Below are 18,248 nucleotides of genomic sequence, written 5' to 3'. Positions count from 1 at the left end.
AAATATTCTTCATCTCAGATTTTTATTTGTACACATGTATAAAGACCATTTAGTTATTTATTTCCCTTCCAGTTCAAATTTATGAATATATTTGTTCTCCCCAAAGTGTTTGTTTGTTTGTTGTTTTTTTTTGCTGAAAAACAACATGAATAGTTGTGGTGCTTTGCAGCTGGTTTTTATGTTACTTCATCATTTATTTACTGGTGCATAGTTTGAGCTGTCAATTACTAACACTGAGGATATCACCAAAAAGGGAGTTTATTAAAAAAAATATTTAATTCTGTATCAATAAGTACTTCAAAAATACTTTTGCTTCTTGGCCATTTATAATATAATATATATTAGTTTATTTTTATGTTAAAGTGTTATCTGTGAAACCAATGTTTTGGTTTCTAGATCTGTGGTGGTTTGTTCCATTTTATATAAGTTTCACTCAATACAACATTGGCAGCATATTTAATTAAATAAGTTTTGAAGCAAACTGAATTGTTGCATTATTTACAGTTTTGCTGTCTCATTTTTAATTTGAATTTTTTATTTTATTTTATTCGTTTTACATTTGCTGTCATTTAAGTTGTGCAAAATAAGAAGCCTGGCTAAACCAAGTACTCTAACTATATATTCAAATAAGTATGTCTAAAAATACTGTAAACGTAAAATATATTGCATATTTTCTTTAGTATATATTTATTTATTTATTTCACATTATTTTCTGAAAGCGCCGACACTAATACGTGTCGAAACAAGGGACATGCTTTCTCTCCAATCACACGCACTCATTTAGTAGAGCAGCATCCATTTTATCCAATGGGATTCCAACATTGTATTTTCACTAACCAATCAGAGGCGGACATTTCCTGTCAGAGGCGGGTCTACCTCTTGTTGGCTGTGCCCTGTCCGGATGTTCCCCCCAGTAGCGGAATAGCAGCAGCAGCAGCGGCAGCAGCAGCGGCGGCAGTGTGTGAATGTGGCAATCGAGGTAGACAGGGAGGGGTGGAAATACTAACCGGACCGGTGTGGTTCTCATTTTTGGGTCCCGTTTTGCTGTATTTTTCGTTTCTTGTACCGCCAGGCCATCACGGTCGACACCACGCCACGTTTAGGAACTTGTTTGCGGGGCTGCGGAGCCGGTTGGCGCTTTTCTTCGGGACTAAGTGCTGTCGTTGTGGAAATAGTCCAGAAGAAAGACGGGAAGGCAGGAACAACATGGGGCGATAATAAAAAAATGTGTTGTGTAGCGAACCGACGATGACTCTCTGGGAGGACCCGTGAAGCCTATTTATTTTTATTTATTACCCATTTTTACCCCCACCCCCTGTAGCCTCTTTTGCATTATTCCCACCTTGTTAGTTTGGGGAATCGTTTTAAGGGAAAAGGCGGCGTTACAAGAGGACTGAAGGATGGACCAAGCCGGCATCCTGAGAAACTTTATCCAGAGGGTGAAGGCCATGAGCGAATTGGACGAGGACAGGGCAGAGGACAACTTCGGCAGCGACTTTATGGTGGGTCAGAATTACCAGGAGCACAAACCTGGATCTTTATCTTGCATTTATTTCACACAGAACCTCCTCCATATCCCACCACCTCCCCTTCCCGTCTCTTGGTTCCCCTGTATCCCCCAGGAGGTGAGGCAGGGGCGGCCACACTGCCCTCTTCCTTTTCCTCCCATTTCCAGTCTTTATATGGCGGCCTTGCATTGTCTCCCAAACCTCAGCAACAACCACCGAGTTCTGCTTTCAGAAATGTAAAAAAAGAAACAAAACAAAAAAAAAACACACACAAGCAGGCCATTATTTTTCTGTTAATGTTTAGGTGTTACTGGAGCAGCTAAGTTAAGGTTAAAGTGCTGTGTTGTTGTGGCTTTTACTGTCTGTCTGGTCATCATGATTGTTGGGTTACAGTGCAATGCTTCTTTTGTAATCACTTAAAAGGAATATTGGGTGCAAATTTATGTACCTTTAAATTTCTTAGTGACTGGATTGGTATAGAAAGGTAAAATATGTACAATAGATTAAGATTTCTCCACCAAGTCTTACATTTATTATATGACTAATAGCATACCAAAAAAATGAGAGAATTTCTTTGAAATCTTCAGCAGTTTAATAGATCAAAATGCATGGAAAAAATATACATTTAATCAAAATAAAGTAATCTGATTCCAATCTTAGGCAAATTGATTAGTGCAATCATTTCTCTGAGTCAAAACTTAAAGCTCCCACCATATTTGGTCTGCGAATGCATCAACATATTATTTACGTAAATAGAGATATTGAAGTTAGTTAATTTTCTGTTACATTTACACATATTAAAGAACCTGTGGCACATTTGTTTTCTGTTATAGTTGTAAGATAAAACGGCGTCTAACAGCAGGTCAGACGTCAAAGACAATCGATATCTAACAAGAAAAGCCTGGTGAGTGCATTTCTATAAATAGTCGGTCTAACAAGAATTGGGCATATGAAATCAATATGAAATCAAACCCATTTATAGTCTAATACCATTAGTCAAAATGAGACTGTTTTTGGCATATAATAGATAATTGTAGAATGTAATGAAATAAAAAAGATTGATAGATTGATTCTGATGAGGATGAAGTTTGATTCAAAACCACTGCTCCAGTTTAAGGACCTGCAATGCATGTGTTTTGCGTTTTCTAGTCATCTAGACAAACATTGATCTGAATTGGGAGATCTGAGCTGAAAGAAAACGAGTTCTGGCCAACTTCAGTTCAGCATTTCAGTGACCTGAGGCAAAACTCAGCGTATCAGCCCGGGGGGTTTACTGATGACAGCAGTTCAGTTCATGTCGAGGGTGATTGTCAAGACAATCAAGATACTCGAATCACTCTTTCTGCTCCCCTCACTATCTTCTGCAGGATCCTCATGTCGGCCAAATCGCAGCTGCAATTGATACGGGAAGTGAAATCAATCCAAACAGTTATTTCCACTCAATAAATGGACAAATGACAAATTAATTATTAAGCTATTTGCCTTGTATGCATGGAAGATCCTTCTGATATTGGAAACAGTAGTTTATTGGTGATTTCAACATCTTGTTCTGTTTGTCTGATGACCACAGACTGGTGGCAATAAGTTTGTGTTTGTTCCATCTCTGGATGTTGCAACTCTGAACTCTAAATAAGGCCTTTCCTTCTCCCTGGGCTTGTGGAGTAGCTGAAATAGCATGAATGGCACTTCTAAAATAACTTCTCAGGCCTTAAGAATTTTGTTTTAAATGGGTGGTAGAAGACTTTTAATTGGCGCGTTTGCATTCGGACTAAGTGTAGCGAGGGATTAGAAATACAAATGGATTCAGTAGGTACTTTTTCTTATAGCAAACCATTTTTCCCCCCCCCCTAAATCATGGAGTGTCGTCTGGGCTAATCAGCCTCAGCATTTAAACTTTTCTTGTATTTGTCTACACTTGCAAACAAACACTCCTTACTTCCCCACTTCGTGCACACGCTGCTTGCTGGAGCTTGCAACATTCTTTCTTGGCCTATTTCATAACATTTTGTACATGGCTTGCAGAGTGAAACATTATCAGCACATTAAGAGTCCAACAAAACAGTGGGAATGATAACTGTTTGTCTTTGAAGAAGACAAACTGGCGTTAGGAGCTGGGTAGTCTCTCTGCTAAATGATTGCTTCTCAATTTACCACCAATATACCAAACATTTACATATTTAACACGTATCCACGCCTTGTTAGGCTATCTGCTTTCAAACAGCTCTTGCATCTCTCTAAAGGAAAAGGTTGTTTGTGAAGTTGTGTTTCTGTACAAACCTTCCTTTTGCTTCTTATTTTCTGTTTTCTATTAGGTTACTGTGCTTCTCCTGAGGAAAGCTTTCTCTCTCGCTTTTGCACCAACTCCTGTTATATTGTCGTTACAGTAACTAGATTACCGTAAGTGAAGTTTCGCAACTTAAACAGAGCTTCAGGCAAATCTTGTTCCTTTAAATCTTTTTTTTATTTATTTAAAGTGACTTAGCTCACGCAGCCAGGAACCGAGAAAACCTGTCCTGACTGAATGCAGGTGAGCTGTGTGCCAGCATACCGATTAGAGCGATGCGAAGGTTGACCGGCCACGGCCTTCACGTCACAGTCCGTTTTACCGAGCTCCAGCCTGCTGTGAAGGACGCGTTTTAAAGCCTTACCGCCACAAGCGCATGGGTTGTGCTCCTTCTGCGCTGTGAGTCACCAGAACAACCTGATGTAACTCCCACTTTAACCGTCTATTGTTGTTTATATATAGAATGTGTTTTATAGGCATAATTACAGGCTCCAGAGGGGCAAGGAGTCAGAGATTATACTCTTTGTTCGCTGGGCTTTTTCAACAATTTGATAGAGCAGCATGGATACATATTTCTTTCTCATTTGGCTACAAACCCAAGTTTGTGCAGCTCAGTTCTGTTGTTGTGGGACCCGATCCCTTGGAAAATATGTGATGTTCATTTTTAATGTCAGGATTATGTTTCTCTATAAATACCAATATTACCAAAATGCCCCCAAATACCAAAATTTTTGTATTTTTTGCTAGAGATGTTCATAATTGTGAATTGAAGTTAAAAGAAAATGAAATCTTTTTTTTTTTTTTTTTGAATCAAAACAAATCTAGTAAGTCTGGCATTCAGAATCATGCTTCTACTAGATTTGCCCATGTACAGACTAAAATTCATCCAATTTTGCTTAAAGCTTAAACTCAGCCAGTGTGGTTGGTCTGGGAAGATTCTGAGTTAGAATTGGGTCTAGACTTTGACTGGGCCATTTCAAAGGATGAATGTACTTTGATAGTATTCATTCCAAATGTCTCAAAGTACCTATTGGACTGCATTAACTCAGAAATATTTAGGATAAGATGTTTTGCTACTGGGCATTAAGAAACTACGAACAAGCTTGATCTTCTCAGGACAGCGGATTTAGCCAGAAGCATCTTTTTAAATAAAACTTTGTTTCTGGAACTAGTGGCTCCACTGATTTCTACATAGATTGAGTAAAATATACGTGATGCAATTATTTTATCCACATTGAGGTGTGTTGGGTATAGAAGACGTTCTACCTTTCTACTCTGCTTCAGGTTATCTTGAAAATACTGATTGTGCAAGAAACAAAACACGTACTGCTGCACCCTGGAGTCGGTCTCATGACACAGGTTCTGCAAAAATGGACCATCTGTGGAGTTCTAGTTCCCCAAAACCAAACAATAGCAATCTTACTTGTTGCATAAGGTGCTTATCAGCTTGCTCAGTCAACCCATGACTTTTCAAATTTTCTGATGAAAGAGACACTTTTTTTCTTTTCTTATTCTTTTTTTTTAGATGAATTAACCAAACACTAACAAAATGTTGGAAAAGGATTCAAGATTAGATTAAAATATCTTTAGTAAAGTTTTACTAAAATGTATTTTCTTAAATCACATATTTCAGCAGTGGAATGAGAAAAGGCCACCACAGTTTGTGTGCATCTTTTCTATGTCCAAATGCCATTCATTGTTTCAGACTTAAATAAAACTAACCAAATGCTTTTAGTATCAAACTTTCAAAAAACACAATATGGATCCAACAAAGAAGAAAGGAAGAGACAAGGAATGAGGAAAGAAAGAAGGAAGTTAGAAAATGGAAAGTAAGAGAAGAATGCAAGGAAAGGGGGAATATTAAAAGAAGCTAGCACTGAAAGAAGGAAGGAATAAAGTAAATAAGTTAATGACTAATGAAAGACGGAAGAAGTGAGAAAAGGAATGGAGGGAAAAAATGAAAAGCAGAATCAAGAAAAGAAAAAAATGAGGGCGAGACAAAGGGAGGGAAGAAGGAAACATGGATGGACTGAAGGAATAAAGGACTGTTGAAAGGAAGAGGATGAGGAAGGAAGACAGGAAGTGTCAAAAACTGGGGAAGGAAGGAGTCAAGTAGGAAACAAGAAAATATGGACGTATGCATAATCTGAAGTCTCTTGAAAACTGCAAATCTTCAACTTTAGCATAATTCGCAGTCTTACCACAATTTATCGGTTGTTCTGGAGCTGGAGACGATATCCTGAGGCAAACTGCATTTGAGCATAAGAGAGTCCTGAATATCACATGACTTTAGCAAAGCTTGTCCAACTTGCCGCTCACTCGCAGGGGAACCCAGTTACCGCAAACTCAACCGCCAGTCATTTTGTCTTGGTTACCTTTCATCTTTAAGCTGGGTGTCCTCCTTCAAAGTGCTAAAAAAAAAGTTATGCAGCAAACTTTTAACCTTTTCAGTTTTTCTGCATGGAGGAGAAAAAAAACCCCATACGGTTTCTCCTTTTTGAGTTTTGACCTGGGTTGCAAACCATATTACGTTTGCTTTTAGTACAGTTCAATTTGATAGTAGTTTAATAAACACCTCCAAGCTGCTGAGACGGAGCTGGGAAATGTGTGCAGTGAAAAATGCCCTGAAAGAGAGAGGCCACCATGCTTCACTGTAGGAGATAAAGTTACAATTCATTTAGTCTCTTAGTGAGGCGTGCAAAAAGTTTAGCAAATGTTACTGTTTTAAAATGCCTTGAATGTGTCAGTAGATAATATTATTTTAAAACAATATCTAAAAAAAATCTGTATTGAAAATACTTTAAGTGATATACAAGTAAAATATCTAATAATTAAATATGTAATTTAGCTAAAAGTTATTGATAACATTGATGTGACTATAGTAAGTGATACGTAGGAATAAAACAGAGACAAAACTAAAATCATGTCAGATTTTTGTTTCACATTTTTGTATACATATCATGACAGAATGAAACCTTAGCATTTTTACAGAATATTTTACTGTTACAATTCATAATATTCCAGCACTTAATCCAAAAACCACCTCATCTGCACATTTTTAAGTCTATTACTGCGAGTTTGTTGCATTTTATTTTATGAACATACTGTCCAGAGTAGAACTGCACAATTTCAGGAAAATATTTTATTTTGGAATGCCGAGAATTGTAATAGTGATATGGATTATGTTTAAATCAAATTTTCTGGAGGCTTTTCTTTCTTTTTTCCACCATCTTCCATGAGCTTTGCTACAAAAATACACGCTGGTGTAGAAATGGAGTAGTCATCCATCCAGCTGACCAGATATGCTGTTTATATTTAGAGTTTGAGGAATGTATGCCCAGAAAAATATTGTGTCTAGTCCGTCTTTTCTGATAGTAACATTACGCTCACCTATATTGTGATTATAATTATATTTCTATATCTGGTGCTGTTCTTGAATATGCAAGGAATCTGTTAAACATCTGGATTGATAGCAGTCCGTAGCTAAGCTGTTGCTGCTGTTTTTCTTCTGTTGCATTAATAGCTGCTGACAAACAGTTAAAGGCACATCAGCGCCACCTTGTGTTAAAGCTCAGAGTAATGGGAGCACTAAGGTGGTAATTTAATACAAATTAGGAGAGCTTCCTTTGTAGTTTTTTTTTTTTTACCACTGGCTTTAATCATTCTGTAATTACAATCAAATCGGATTGCACACAGTTGAACCTGAATGTGGCTGTGATTCGACTGATCTGAGTTGAATTTGGACCGTTTTTAAATATTAGGTGTGTGCTATTCATGTAATTTTGGGCTTATCTGCAGTATAAGAGAACTGCAACATTGATAAAAAAAAATTATTTCATCCGAGTGCGCTGGGACAAGTGAGGGCTGAGGGTTTTTGTTTCTTTTCTCTTGTCTTTTTTACACAAATTTACTCTCAGGTGTACCTCGTGCATCACTTAGGCTCGGCCTTTCATTTTATAAACATGTTCTAAAATTTAAGTAAGACTTTAAGTGTCTGTGTAGGTGTTTTAGTCAGCAGGTGAAGCCACAAATATTTTCACTCAAGAAGAAGTCAAAGGAGCTTGAAGTAAAGACAGGAAGCAGATTGTACAGCCGGAAACTAAAAGAAGCACAGATCTGTGTGAGCTGTTACCTTTATGTTGTGTCACTGCAGCGGCTTTGATATTATCTTACCAACTGTTAAATGTGCCAACATAAAGCGCACATGTAGCTACAGTGGAGCTCGATAATGCAGTCTAGACAGGGTTTAGGAGTTCAGCCCCTATGTGTGTGTGTAGTAGTGTGTGTTCCTGCCACACCTCTGCATGCTGATGACTCCAAATCAGCACATCAAAGAAAGCGAAAAAGTGCAAACACACACACACTTATGTGAAGTGTCCTGTCTGGCAGACAGAAGAAACTGAGATGGGATGCAGAAAAGGGGAAACGTGAAAGTGTTGAACATAAGCTTATGTACGTGTGTGGTAACAGTTTCTAATAATATTCTCTTTTGGTTTTGCATGTCTATTAATTTTGCATGAACTTTGTCATGCAAGTTTATGTTTTAAGTGCATAGAAGCGTGAAGGCGACAATTTTTTTTTTTTTATGCAGCTGTGAGACAGAGAATAGATAAGAAAATATGGTGCGTTTTTAATCCGGGATTTGTGATCAAAATGAAGAAGTCGAACTGGCTCGGATTTACTCTTGGTGAAGTCATTTACCACCTGGAGGATGTTTGGCATGATGAGTCTTATTTCAGACTCATCAGTGAGGCATGCCGAAATTGAGCCTTGGAGCTTCGCGAAACACAAACCAGACACTTGATGAAGCTTTTCAAAGATTTGATTGTTTTAGACAATAATTAAAGAAAAAAATAATAAGAATATCTATAAAATAATTATAGTTGAAAACATTTTTCATACCTCCTAAAATTCCCAGCTTTTTTATCACTTCACAAACACAATCTTCAGTGTGTTTAATGGGGATTTTATATATTATATACACATAAAGTACAGCTGCACAGTGGGCTGCACAGTGGCGCCGTTGGTCCTGGGTTCAATTCCCGGCCCGGGGTCTTTCTGCATGGAGTTTGCATGTTCTCCCTGTGCATGCGTGGGTTCTCTCCAGGTTCTCCGGCTTCCTCCCACAGTTCAAAAACATGACTGTTAGGTAAATTGGTCTCTCTATTTTTCCCTAGGTGTGTGTGTGTGTGTGCATAGTTGTGTGTCCTGTCTGTCTCTCTGTTGCCCTGCGATGGACCGGCGACCTGTCCAGGGTGAACCCGCCTCTCGCCCGAAACGATGGATTGATGGATAAAGTAGCTCATAATTGAGAATTGGAATGAAATTATATCATATTTATTTCTGGTACTTGAGTGGACCATTTGGTCCTGCAGGTCTTCTGTAACAGGTCATTGATGTATATTTAGATGTAGATCATTACCACCAAACCTTGAGCATTTATTGTTTTTATCCTTTATCGCAATAAATTTCTCTTTGTCACCATAAATTCCATTTATGGAACTCACTTTTATCTCTATCACTTTTCTGCAAAATATCGTGATAAAACTTGAAGTCCGTATCTTTTACCTTCATTTTATTAAGTGGTATCAGAGTAAAGGGGTGTACATACAAATTCAAACCACATTTTTGTGACTTTAATTTGTAATAAAAATTCAGTTTTCCTTCATTTAATTTTTGTGCCGGTCTATCACATAAAATTTGAACAATATGATATTTGTAGCTGGAAATTATTGCTAAGCGTTTCAGGACTTTGTTCATCCTATGTAAACTAGCCCAGAAAATGAAAAACATTTATCGGTTCCCAAAGCATATTTGCAGCTGTACTTTGGCTGTACATACATATTTTAATGTATGTGCAGTGGAAGGCTGGTAAAAAGTGCCTGGATGGTTGTATTCCCTCAGAAAATGAGAATCCAGCTGTGTTTGTTTGTCTGAGCTTTTATGGGCTTGTTTTTGTGCGTGGGTGCAAAGGGGCGCACCGCAGGGCTCGGCTGCTGGTCCTCAGTGCGTTTGTGTGTGGCGACTACTGTCTGCCCTCCTCGTGTTACTACACCATGAAACACGACTTCCCAATTTCTTCTGGTGTCACAAGTCTCCCTGGTTCTCACCCAAACCCTTCCCACGGCTTAACTCAAAACGCAGCCTCGGAGACGGCTGCTTCCGAGAAAAACCGTAACCCAGTATTTCCGCTCTGCAGTTCTGGTGTGTGCATGTATTTGTGTGTGAGTGAGAGAGGCTTTAGTGGATGAAAGCGAGCTGACCCGCCGACATGGCAGAAGAACTTAATTGATCGAGATAAGGAGGCCACACACGCTCACACACAGGAAATTTCCACTGATGCCGTCTTCTGGTAATATGTGATTTATGTGAAAGGAAATGGTTCTATAGACGAGTCGTGTTGGCTGTATGTGAAGCAAACTTTAAAATTTTTAAAAAATCACACAGTGGGGGTCACATTTATAATCTGATTTGAGAAATTAATCTTTGCAGTATTTATAATCAAATAACTTTCAGTTGGGAAGCAAAAACTACAAAGGTGGACACACTGAACACACAATGACCCTCGGTCCCAGATGCCTGGGATTATGTGAGGTTTGTCCACATCTGCTTCCTGCTGCAGGGCTGGATCCAGAGAGGGAAATTATATCCTCACTAATGCCACTTAACCCTTTTTGCCGACATACAACGAAGACTCCGTTTTAATTTAAATCATTAAAGCTGGTCATTTGTTGTGGCCACTCATGTTAAGAAAAAAGCAAATTTTTATATCACCTTCTTTTATTCAGCGAAATAAATAAATCCCATGTTAAAAAAATATTGATAATAAAACAACAACTAGCACATATATTGTTTTAACTAACAGTCAGTTTGAAGAAATGTAACTCGAGCATTTTCTAATTTGTCACTTTTTTGTAGATCAGTTTCTAGGACATTTTAATTAGTAATCCGGGGTTCAAAATGTTTCTGTAGCAACCATGAAACCTGTTCTTTGGGAGGCAGCCAAAAGCATGTCCTGTCCTATTGCAAAGATAAATGTGTGGAGTTTGCTAAACCTTACCAGGACTTTAACAGTCTCGTTCGAGCAGATGAGACTCAACTTTTTCTCTACTAACTCCACATGGGTTTGGTGTGAAGTAGAAAAAGAATATGCAAAATAAAGAATCTGGTGATGATGTGGGCCTGTTTCTCCTCCCATACATCTGTAGGGAGCTTGTGAATGTGTGGTGAGTTTGTTGAAAATGATAATTTCTTAACTTGGGATTTTGTTTATCCAACAAATATGTGCCTTAACCCAAAAAAGTAATTTTATCCATTTTTCATTGTGAGAATCTATACATAATGTTGGAACTGATTCACCTTCAAGAATGAAAGCACTAGAAACAAATGCAGCGGCGTCTTGACTTTTTGTTGCGAAATTTTTTTTTTTTTTTTGTTTATTTGTTTATCAGGAGAACATACATACATTGATATTACATACATTTTGCAAAGCTTACATGACTTCTCCGATTTTTTCTTTTTTTTTTTTTTAACACACAACGAACACAAATCCCCGTACTGACATAACAAAAACGAGACCAAATAAGTAAAATTACATAAAAAAAAAAATAAATAAATAAAATAAAATAAAATAAAAAATAAAGGGGGGGGGGGGGGGGGGGGGATGAGGGGGTTGGACGGCATTGAGAGCCTAAAAGGCAACAACACTTTACTCAATTGTTCTGTAAATTTTAGTCCCATGACATGATGGGTCAGTCACATCAAGATATGCATTATAAAGGCAGAGATTTTAAGTATGTCACAAAAGGTGCCCACTTGTGAGTAAATTTTGCTGAACTACCTTTCACTGTTAATAAAATCTTTTCTATCCTTAAGCATGATCTTACAGTATTAAGCCATTGTGAAGTAGATGGAGATATAGGAGATTTCCAGCAGAGTAAAATGCAGCGTCTGGCAAGGAGAGAACAGAAAGCCAAGACCTCCCCCTGCAGGGGCGACAGATTAAGTGAGGTCCCTGGAACTCCAAAAATGGCAATTAGTGGATCGCTTCGGATCTGGATTCCAAAAACCCCTGAGAGTATGGAAAAGACATAGTTCCAAAATTTTTGTAAGTTCGGGCAAAAGAAAAACATATGACTTAAGTTGCAGGGAGAGGTCTGGCATCTGTCACACTGGTCCAAAATCGAAGGAAAAATTGTAGATAGACGGGATTTTGAGAAGTGGACTCTGTTTATCACTTTAAACTGTACAAGCTGTAATCTGGCACATGGTGTGCTTTGACGTATACTGAGAATAACTTTATCCCACCATGAATCAGACAGTTCAACACCCAATTCACGTTCCCATAGAGTTCTGGTTTTACCCGATGAATCGGGCTCAATTCCCATAAGCTTTCCATATATATTGGAAAGGGGTGATTTCAGATTGGGTGTCAAAACTAGAAGGTCGACCCATGGTGGATCAACAGGAAGAGTTGGAAAATTAGGGAACAACGAAGAAACACAATGTCTAATTTGGAAATAGAGAAACAGATGAGAAGTAGGTAGGTTAAATTTCGAGGACAACTCCGAAAAACTAAGAAATAGACCATCTTTGTAGAGATCTCTCATTGTACAAATGCCTCTCTCATGCCAAACTCTGTAGCCAACATTAGTGGTCGCAGGAGAAAATAAAGGATTTTTTAATAACGGCATTTTAATAGAGGGAGACATAAATTTAAAATGGGACCTAAATTGTGACCAGATCTTAAGTGTAGAGAGCACTATAGGATTTGTAATAACAGAGGATAGTTTAATTGGTAGTGATGAATAGATAATTGAGGCAGGTGAAAAAGATGTAGAAATCGATTGAATTTCAAGTTTACACCAGATCAGATTAGGTGAATTTAGCCAATAAATCAATTTATGAATATGTGAAGACCAGTAATACATTGCAAAATTGGGTAAGGAGAGACCACCACTCGTGGTGAACTGCTGCAATAGAGAAAGCCTCAATCTGGGGGCCTTATTGTTCCACACAAATGAAGAAACCATCTGATCGAGGGACTTGAAGAACTGTCTAGGCAAGAATAGAGGGATACATTGAAATAAAAAAAGAAGTCTAGGTAGAACATTCATTTTAATAACATTAATCCTGCCAATTAGTGAAAGAGGGAGAGAGTTCCATCTCTGAAAATCTGATGCAATTTGAGAGACTAGGGGGGCAAAATTCTGAGAAAACATTGAGGGCAGAGTACGTGTAATATTAATTCCCAAGTACCTAAACCCTGAGGGGCTGAGTCTAAAAGGAATGTCAGGATGCCCAAGTTCCAATGCCAGTGAGTTTACTGGGTAGCATTCACTTTTAAGCAAGTTAATTTTGTAGCCGGAGAAAGATCCAAATTTTTCAAGAATATCCAAAATAGGAGGAAGACTATGTAAAGGATCCGAAACATACAAGAGAAGGTCGTCTGCATATAAGGACAGTTTAAGTTCAACACCAGAGCGGATAATTCCATGAAAAGAAGAGAGGGATCTTAGCGCAGCAGAAAGAGGTTCAATGGCTAACGCAAACAAGAGAGGAGAAAGAGGACAACCCTGTCTCGTACCGCGTCCCAATGGAAAATAATTAGATTGGACGGAGTTGGTGACAATACAAGCCTGAGGAGATGAATAAAGTAGCTTGATCCAGGCCAAAAACCTCCCCCCAAAACCAAACCTATTGAGAACGGCAAAGAGGTACTCCCATTCTACTCGATCAAAGGCTTTCTCGGCGTCAAGAGAAATGATCACCTCCGGAGACGTGGGGGAATGAGCTGAAAAAATTGCATTCAATAATGTACGAATATTAAAGAACAAATGACGACCTTTGATGAATCCATTCTGTTCATGCGAAATAATCTGAGGAAGCACCATCTCAAGCCGAGTTGCGAGTATTTTAGCTAAAATTTTAAAATCCACATTCAAGAGCGACAGGGGCCTATAAGACTCGCAAGCAGTAGGATCTTTACCCCTCTTCAACAGGAGAGAAATTGAAGCCTGAGCCAACGTGGGGGGCAACAGGCCACGCCCCAGGGACTCATTATAGACCTCGAGAAGAAGAGGGGCCATCTTGTCTTTAAATTTCTTAAAAAATTCGGCAGGAAAACCGTCCGAGCCGGGGGCCTTACCACTCTGCATATTATTGATCGATGTAAAAATTTCTTCCAATTTAATGGGAGCATCAAGTTGATCAGAAACCAATTTATTTAACCTAGGGACGTCAATATTCTGAAGAAAGGCAAATAACTCATCTGAGCCCGATTGCAGTTCAGATTTATACAGATTACAATAAAATTTCTTAAAAATGTCACTGATAGAAACAGGATCGGAAACGAGATTGCCTAACTGATCCTTGACTTGTGATATTGTGCGAGAGCTAGCTTTGCGTTTCAGTTGGTGTGCCAGGAGCCTACTTGGTTTTTCTCCATGCTCATAATAAGAGGCTCGAGATCGAATCAAGAGACGCTCCGCATCAGAAGTTGTTAGGAGATCAAGTTCAGTTTGAAGATCCAGTCGTTGCTTCAGTAAAGCGAATGACGGATTAGTGGCATTTTGCCTGTCGATTTCCTGAATTTTTGTTGATATTTCTGATATTTTAGTACGGATATTTTTATTAGCATTAGCTGAAAAAGAAATAATCTGACCCCGAAGATAGGCTTTTAATGTTTCCCATAATAATGAGAAAGAAACTGTGTCGCTCTTGTTAAACGTAAGGAAATCATCAATTGTTGATAGGATAAATTTATTGAATGCTTCATCAGATAACAGGAGACTATTAAATCTCCAACAAGGGCAAGAACGGGGTTTATTCATGAAGTTTATATCAAGGCTTAAAGGGGAATGATCAGAAATAATAATCGGATAATATTCAGAAGATGTGACTCTATGCATTAAAGAGCCATCAATAAAAAAATAATCTATACGGGAATAGGACTGGTGTACCTGAGAGAAAAAAGAATATGTCTTAGTTAGCGGATTACGTGACCTCCATGGATCTACATACCCATTTTGGGTCATAAAGTCCGAAATTGATTTAGACATATTTGACTGCGTAGAGGCCCGAGATGAGGAGCGATCTAATGCTGGGTTCATTACACAGTTCAAGTCCCCAGCTAGAATCAACAAATGAGTGTCAAGAAAAGGAAGTGTGCTAAATAGATTATTTATAAAATCAGGATTATCAAAGTTTGGTGCATAAATGTTCACTAATAAGACAGGGGTATGGAACAGACTACCTGCAATTATAAGAAATCTGCCATTTGTGTCTCGCATTATTTTTGATGCTGTGAAATGAACCTTCTTATTAAATAATATGGCTACTCCTCTAGCTTTCGAGTTGAAGCCCGAGTGGTAAATCTCTCCAACCCATGAATATTTGAGCCTGGACCAATTTGCATTCTGCAGATGTGTTTCCTGTAGAAATACTATATCAGGGTTTAGGCGCTTCAGATGAGAGTTTATTTTAGATCTCTTCACTGGACTATTAAGACCTTTAACATTCCAACTTAGGAATCTAACAGACGCTTTCAAATCAACAGACATGTGACCAGTTGTTTATAACAGAAGTTGAAAGATATTGCCACCCCCTCCATCCCCAAGAAGGGACAAAAAAAAAAAATCACAAAAAACAAAAGAAAACATATGCAAACATTTTCCCCCCCACCCCTTACTTGCACTCTGCCCTTCCCCAAATGAAGGGACCGTGCAGACTCCAACAGGAGCCACTTTAAACTTATCCTTACAGCCAAACAGCGCAACAACAACAAAAAAGCTCCCTTTAATACTAGGCGACTCCTGCAGAATCAGCAGAATAGAGAGAAAATTAAAATATACAATAGGCACTATTCTAGGAAATCAACAACACCTGCAGAAAACATCCATCATTTGAATTACACAAGTAAGCCCCAACTATTTCGAAACAGTCCGTTTTTTCTTTTTTCCTTTCTTCCCATTTCTCCTTAATGTGAAAATATTACTTAACCAGACAAAACAAAGTCCCCAGAATGTGAAACAAATCCTTGTGATTATAGCTCTCACTTGGTAATGGACTCGATGTAGATATTAGCCTCCTCCGGAGAGGTGAAGACTCGCGTAGTTCCACCATGGGTAATCCGCAACCGGGCCGGATGGAGCAAGCCGAACCGGACCCCCTCAATGCCGCGGAGTCGGCGACGGCAATCTGTAAAGGCAGCCCGTTCTCGGGCCGTCCTAACAGTATAATCGGGGAAAACGAAGATGGTCGTACCGTTCATCTTAATCCGCTGCAGCTCCCTTGCCTTCGACAGGATTTTCACACAGTCAGAGTAGTAATGTAGCTTAGCTACGATGGGGCGAGGGCGCTCACCTGCCTTGGGTTTCGGGATCGGGATACGGTGAGCGCGGTCGAGCAACGGTTCCTCCGCGAAACCGAAGGCTTCCTTTAGCAACCGAGAGACCGCAGCCGTCGAAGCCGATAAAGGGTCGTCCTCCGGGACACCAATGATGCGGATGTTCTGACGCCGGGACCGGGACTCCAAGTCATCACATTTGTCCTCCAACTGTGCCACAGTTTTAGTAAGGCTGTCCACTGTCTTCCGGAGGCCAACGATGTCATCAGTGCAGGTGGATAGGGATTTCTCCATCTCAGCAACCGTTACGTTTAGCCCCGTAAAACTCTCCTGCACCGCAGTGAGGCCAGAGGACAATTCCTTCTTGAAGGATAGCAGCTCGGACTTAATCGAAGAAAGACTTTCACCAAGAACAGCATGAAACTCTGCTTTAAGTATAGTAGTAAAGTCATTCCGGAGAGCCGCAAGCAGCTCCTGTTTAAGACTGCTGACATCGCTAATTGCAGCGGCTCGGGCCGCCGCCTCCGACACAGGAGTTGACTCAGCACAGGCCGAGGACTCACCACGAGGGGCAGGCCGCAGGTGGGACTGAATCGAATTTCCTCCCTTTACCGGCTTTGGTGGCATTTTTGTGTCCAAAAAAAAGGCTAGTGTTCAATGTATTGATTAGTTATCGTTTGAAGTCGAAGTCGATTAAATGTGCCAGGTAATAACCGAAAAAAAAACAGCTAACCCGCAGGAGCACGCCAAGACACGACTTACTCCACCGCCATTCAGACGGAAGTCTTTTGTTGCGAAATTTAGCAAAATTCATATTTTTTCACAGAGATTTTAACGTTAATTTGCAAAGCAAAACTGAAGATCATCCTCATGGATTTAAAGATGCATAGCTCAGAAAGAAAAGAATCACAAGATAACTATTTTTTCTTTACTCCTTGTTCTGTTCTGTTAAAGGCTCGTCTGACTTCTTCTGCCTCTTTCCCTTCCACACCTCTGACCGCTTAGTCAGGAAGCCCAGTGAGCAGTTTTTCTGTGGCTGTCTGGGTTTACAGCCGGACACAGACGGTACATGCACGTTTGACAGATCTCTGAGGAAGTGAGCACCCTGGCCGAAATGGCTGGCTGAGCCGACTGCTCTCAGTTCAGTGTAGGTGCTTCCCGCAGCCAAAGTCAGTTCAGTTTAATCTGACCACAGTTTGCATCAATTGTCACAGTTGCAGACTTTGGGGTTTGCGATTGTCGCCTTGCGCGGTTGCTCGCTAAATTTGTTAAACAAAGCGGTCCGAGATCCTGTTTTTAGCCAGAAAAGCCACATGGCACTCTGTTGCATAACTACGTTTGTGTGCAGTGATTGTGGCAGACGGCTGAGAAAAGAAAACGAAAGGGAGACGGAAAGGAAGGGAAGCCTGGTGGCTGATAAAAGGAAATCACATTCTGCTTTGTGTCACTGAATGACAAGCTGTTATAGCCATCACATGTGTGAATGCTGCCTGTGCTCCACTGACCTATATTGGCCAGTTGTCATTAAATGGAAATGACAGCTCCATGATGAAGCGTGTGCTGGTGAGCGTGTGTTTACCCGTTTGGTAACTGATCCAATCTGTTTGATGTTATCTTTGGAGAGATCATCAGCTAGCAAAGGCCGGAGCACTGACTCATGCTGGTTATCAGGGTGGAGGGTTCATGTTTTTGGATTTGTTTCCTTACAAGCCAAAAGACTTGATGAGTTTGATTCATGAGTGGCGTTTGAAGGAATACCTGCACCAGTCCAGGCGGGTCCAAAGCCAGTCCTCAGCAGGTGTCCTGTCTGCTTTAGATGTGTCCCTGCTCCAACACAGATCAATCGGCTGCCGAGTTCCCCTCCTCAGTATTCCACAGAAACCTGCCAGGATGCCATTCATTTGATCTGGGTGTGTTAAAGCAGGAAAACTTCTAAAACTGATGAGACAGAGGCTCCTCAGGGCTGGAGATGGTCAACTGTTTCCTCTTCAGTCTTTGTGCACCGAGGACGCAGCAGTCTGTCACTGAGGGAGCTCTCCAGTTCTGCAAAAGCTTCTTGCATGAGGGTGACAGACATTGCCCAAGAGTGAGGTTACTTTAGTCAGACTTC

At 39.8% G+C, this 18,248-nt stretch overlaps 1 protein-coding gene across 7 annotated transcripts in view; it reads left to right on the top strand.

The window, feature by feature from the left end:
- The first annotated feature begins 908 nt into the window (after positions 1 to 908).
- Positions 909 to 18,248, top strand: part of ptpn12 (protein tyrosine phosphatase non-receptor type 12) — a 53,675-nt gene continuing 36,335 nt past the window's right edge. For all 7 annotated transcript variants that reach the window (XM_032589430.1, XM_032589431.1, XM_032589429.1 and 4 more), the window contains exon 1: positions 909 to 1,502. In XM_032589430.1, coding sequence (XP_032445321.1) covers positions 1,401 to 1,502 — 102 coding nt within the window. In that variant the 5' untranslated portion in view covers positions 909 to 1,400. The remainder of the gene's footprint in view (positions 1,503 to 18,248) is intronic.

Source organism: Xiphophorus hellerii, chromosome 17 (genome assembly GCF_003331165.1).
Source record: "Xiphophorus hellerii strain 12219 chromosome 17, Xiphophorus_hellerii-4.1, whole genome shotgun sequence".
Lineage (NCBI taxonomy): Eukaryota > Metazoa > Chordata > Actinopteri > Cyprinodontiformes > Poeciliidae > Xiphophorus > Xiphophorus hellerii.
Note: the sequence above shows the minus strand (reverse complement) of the source record. Positions and strands in the feature narration are given on the sequence as shown.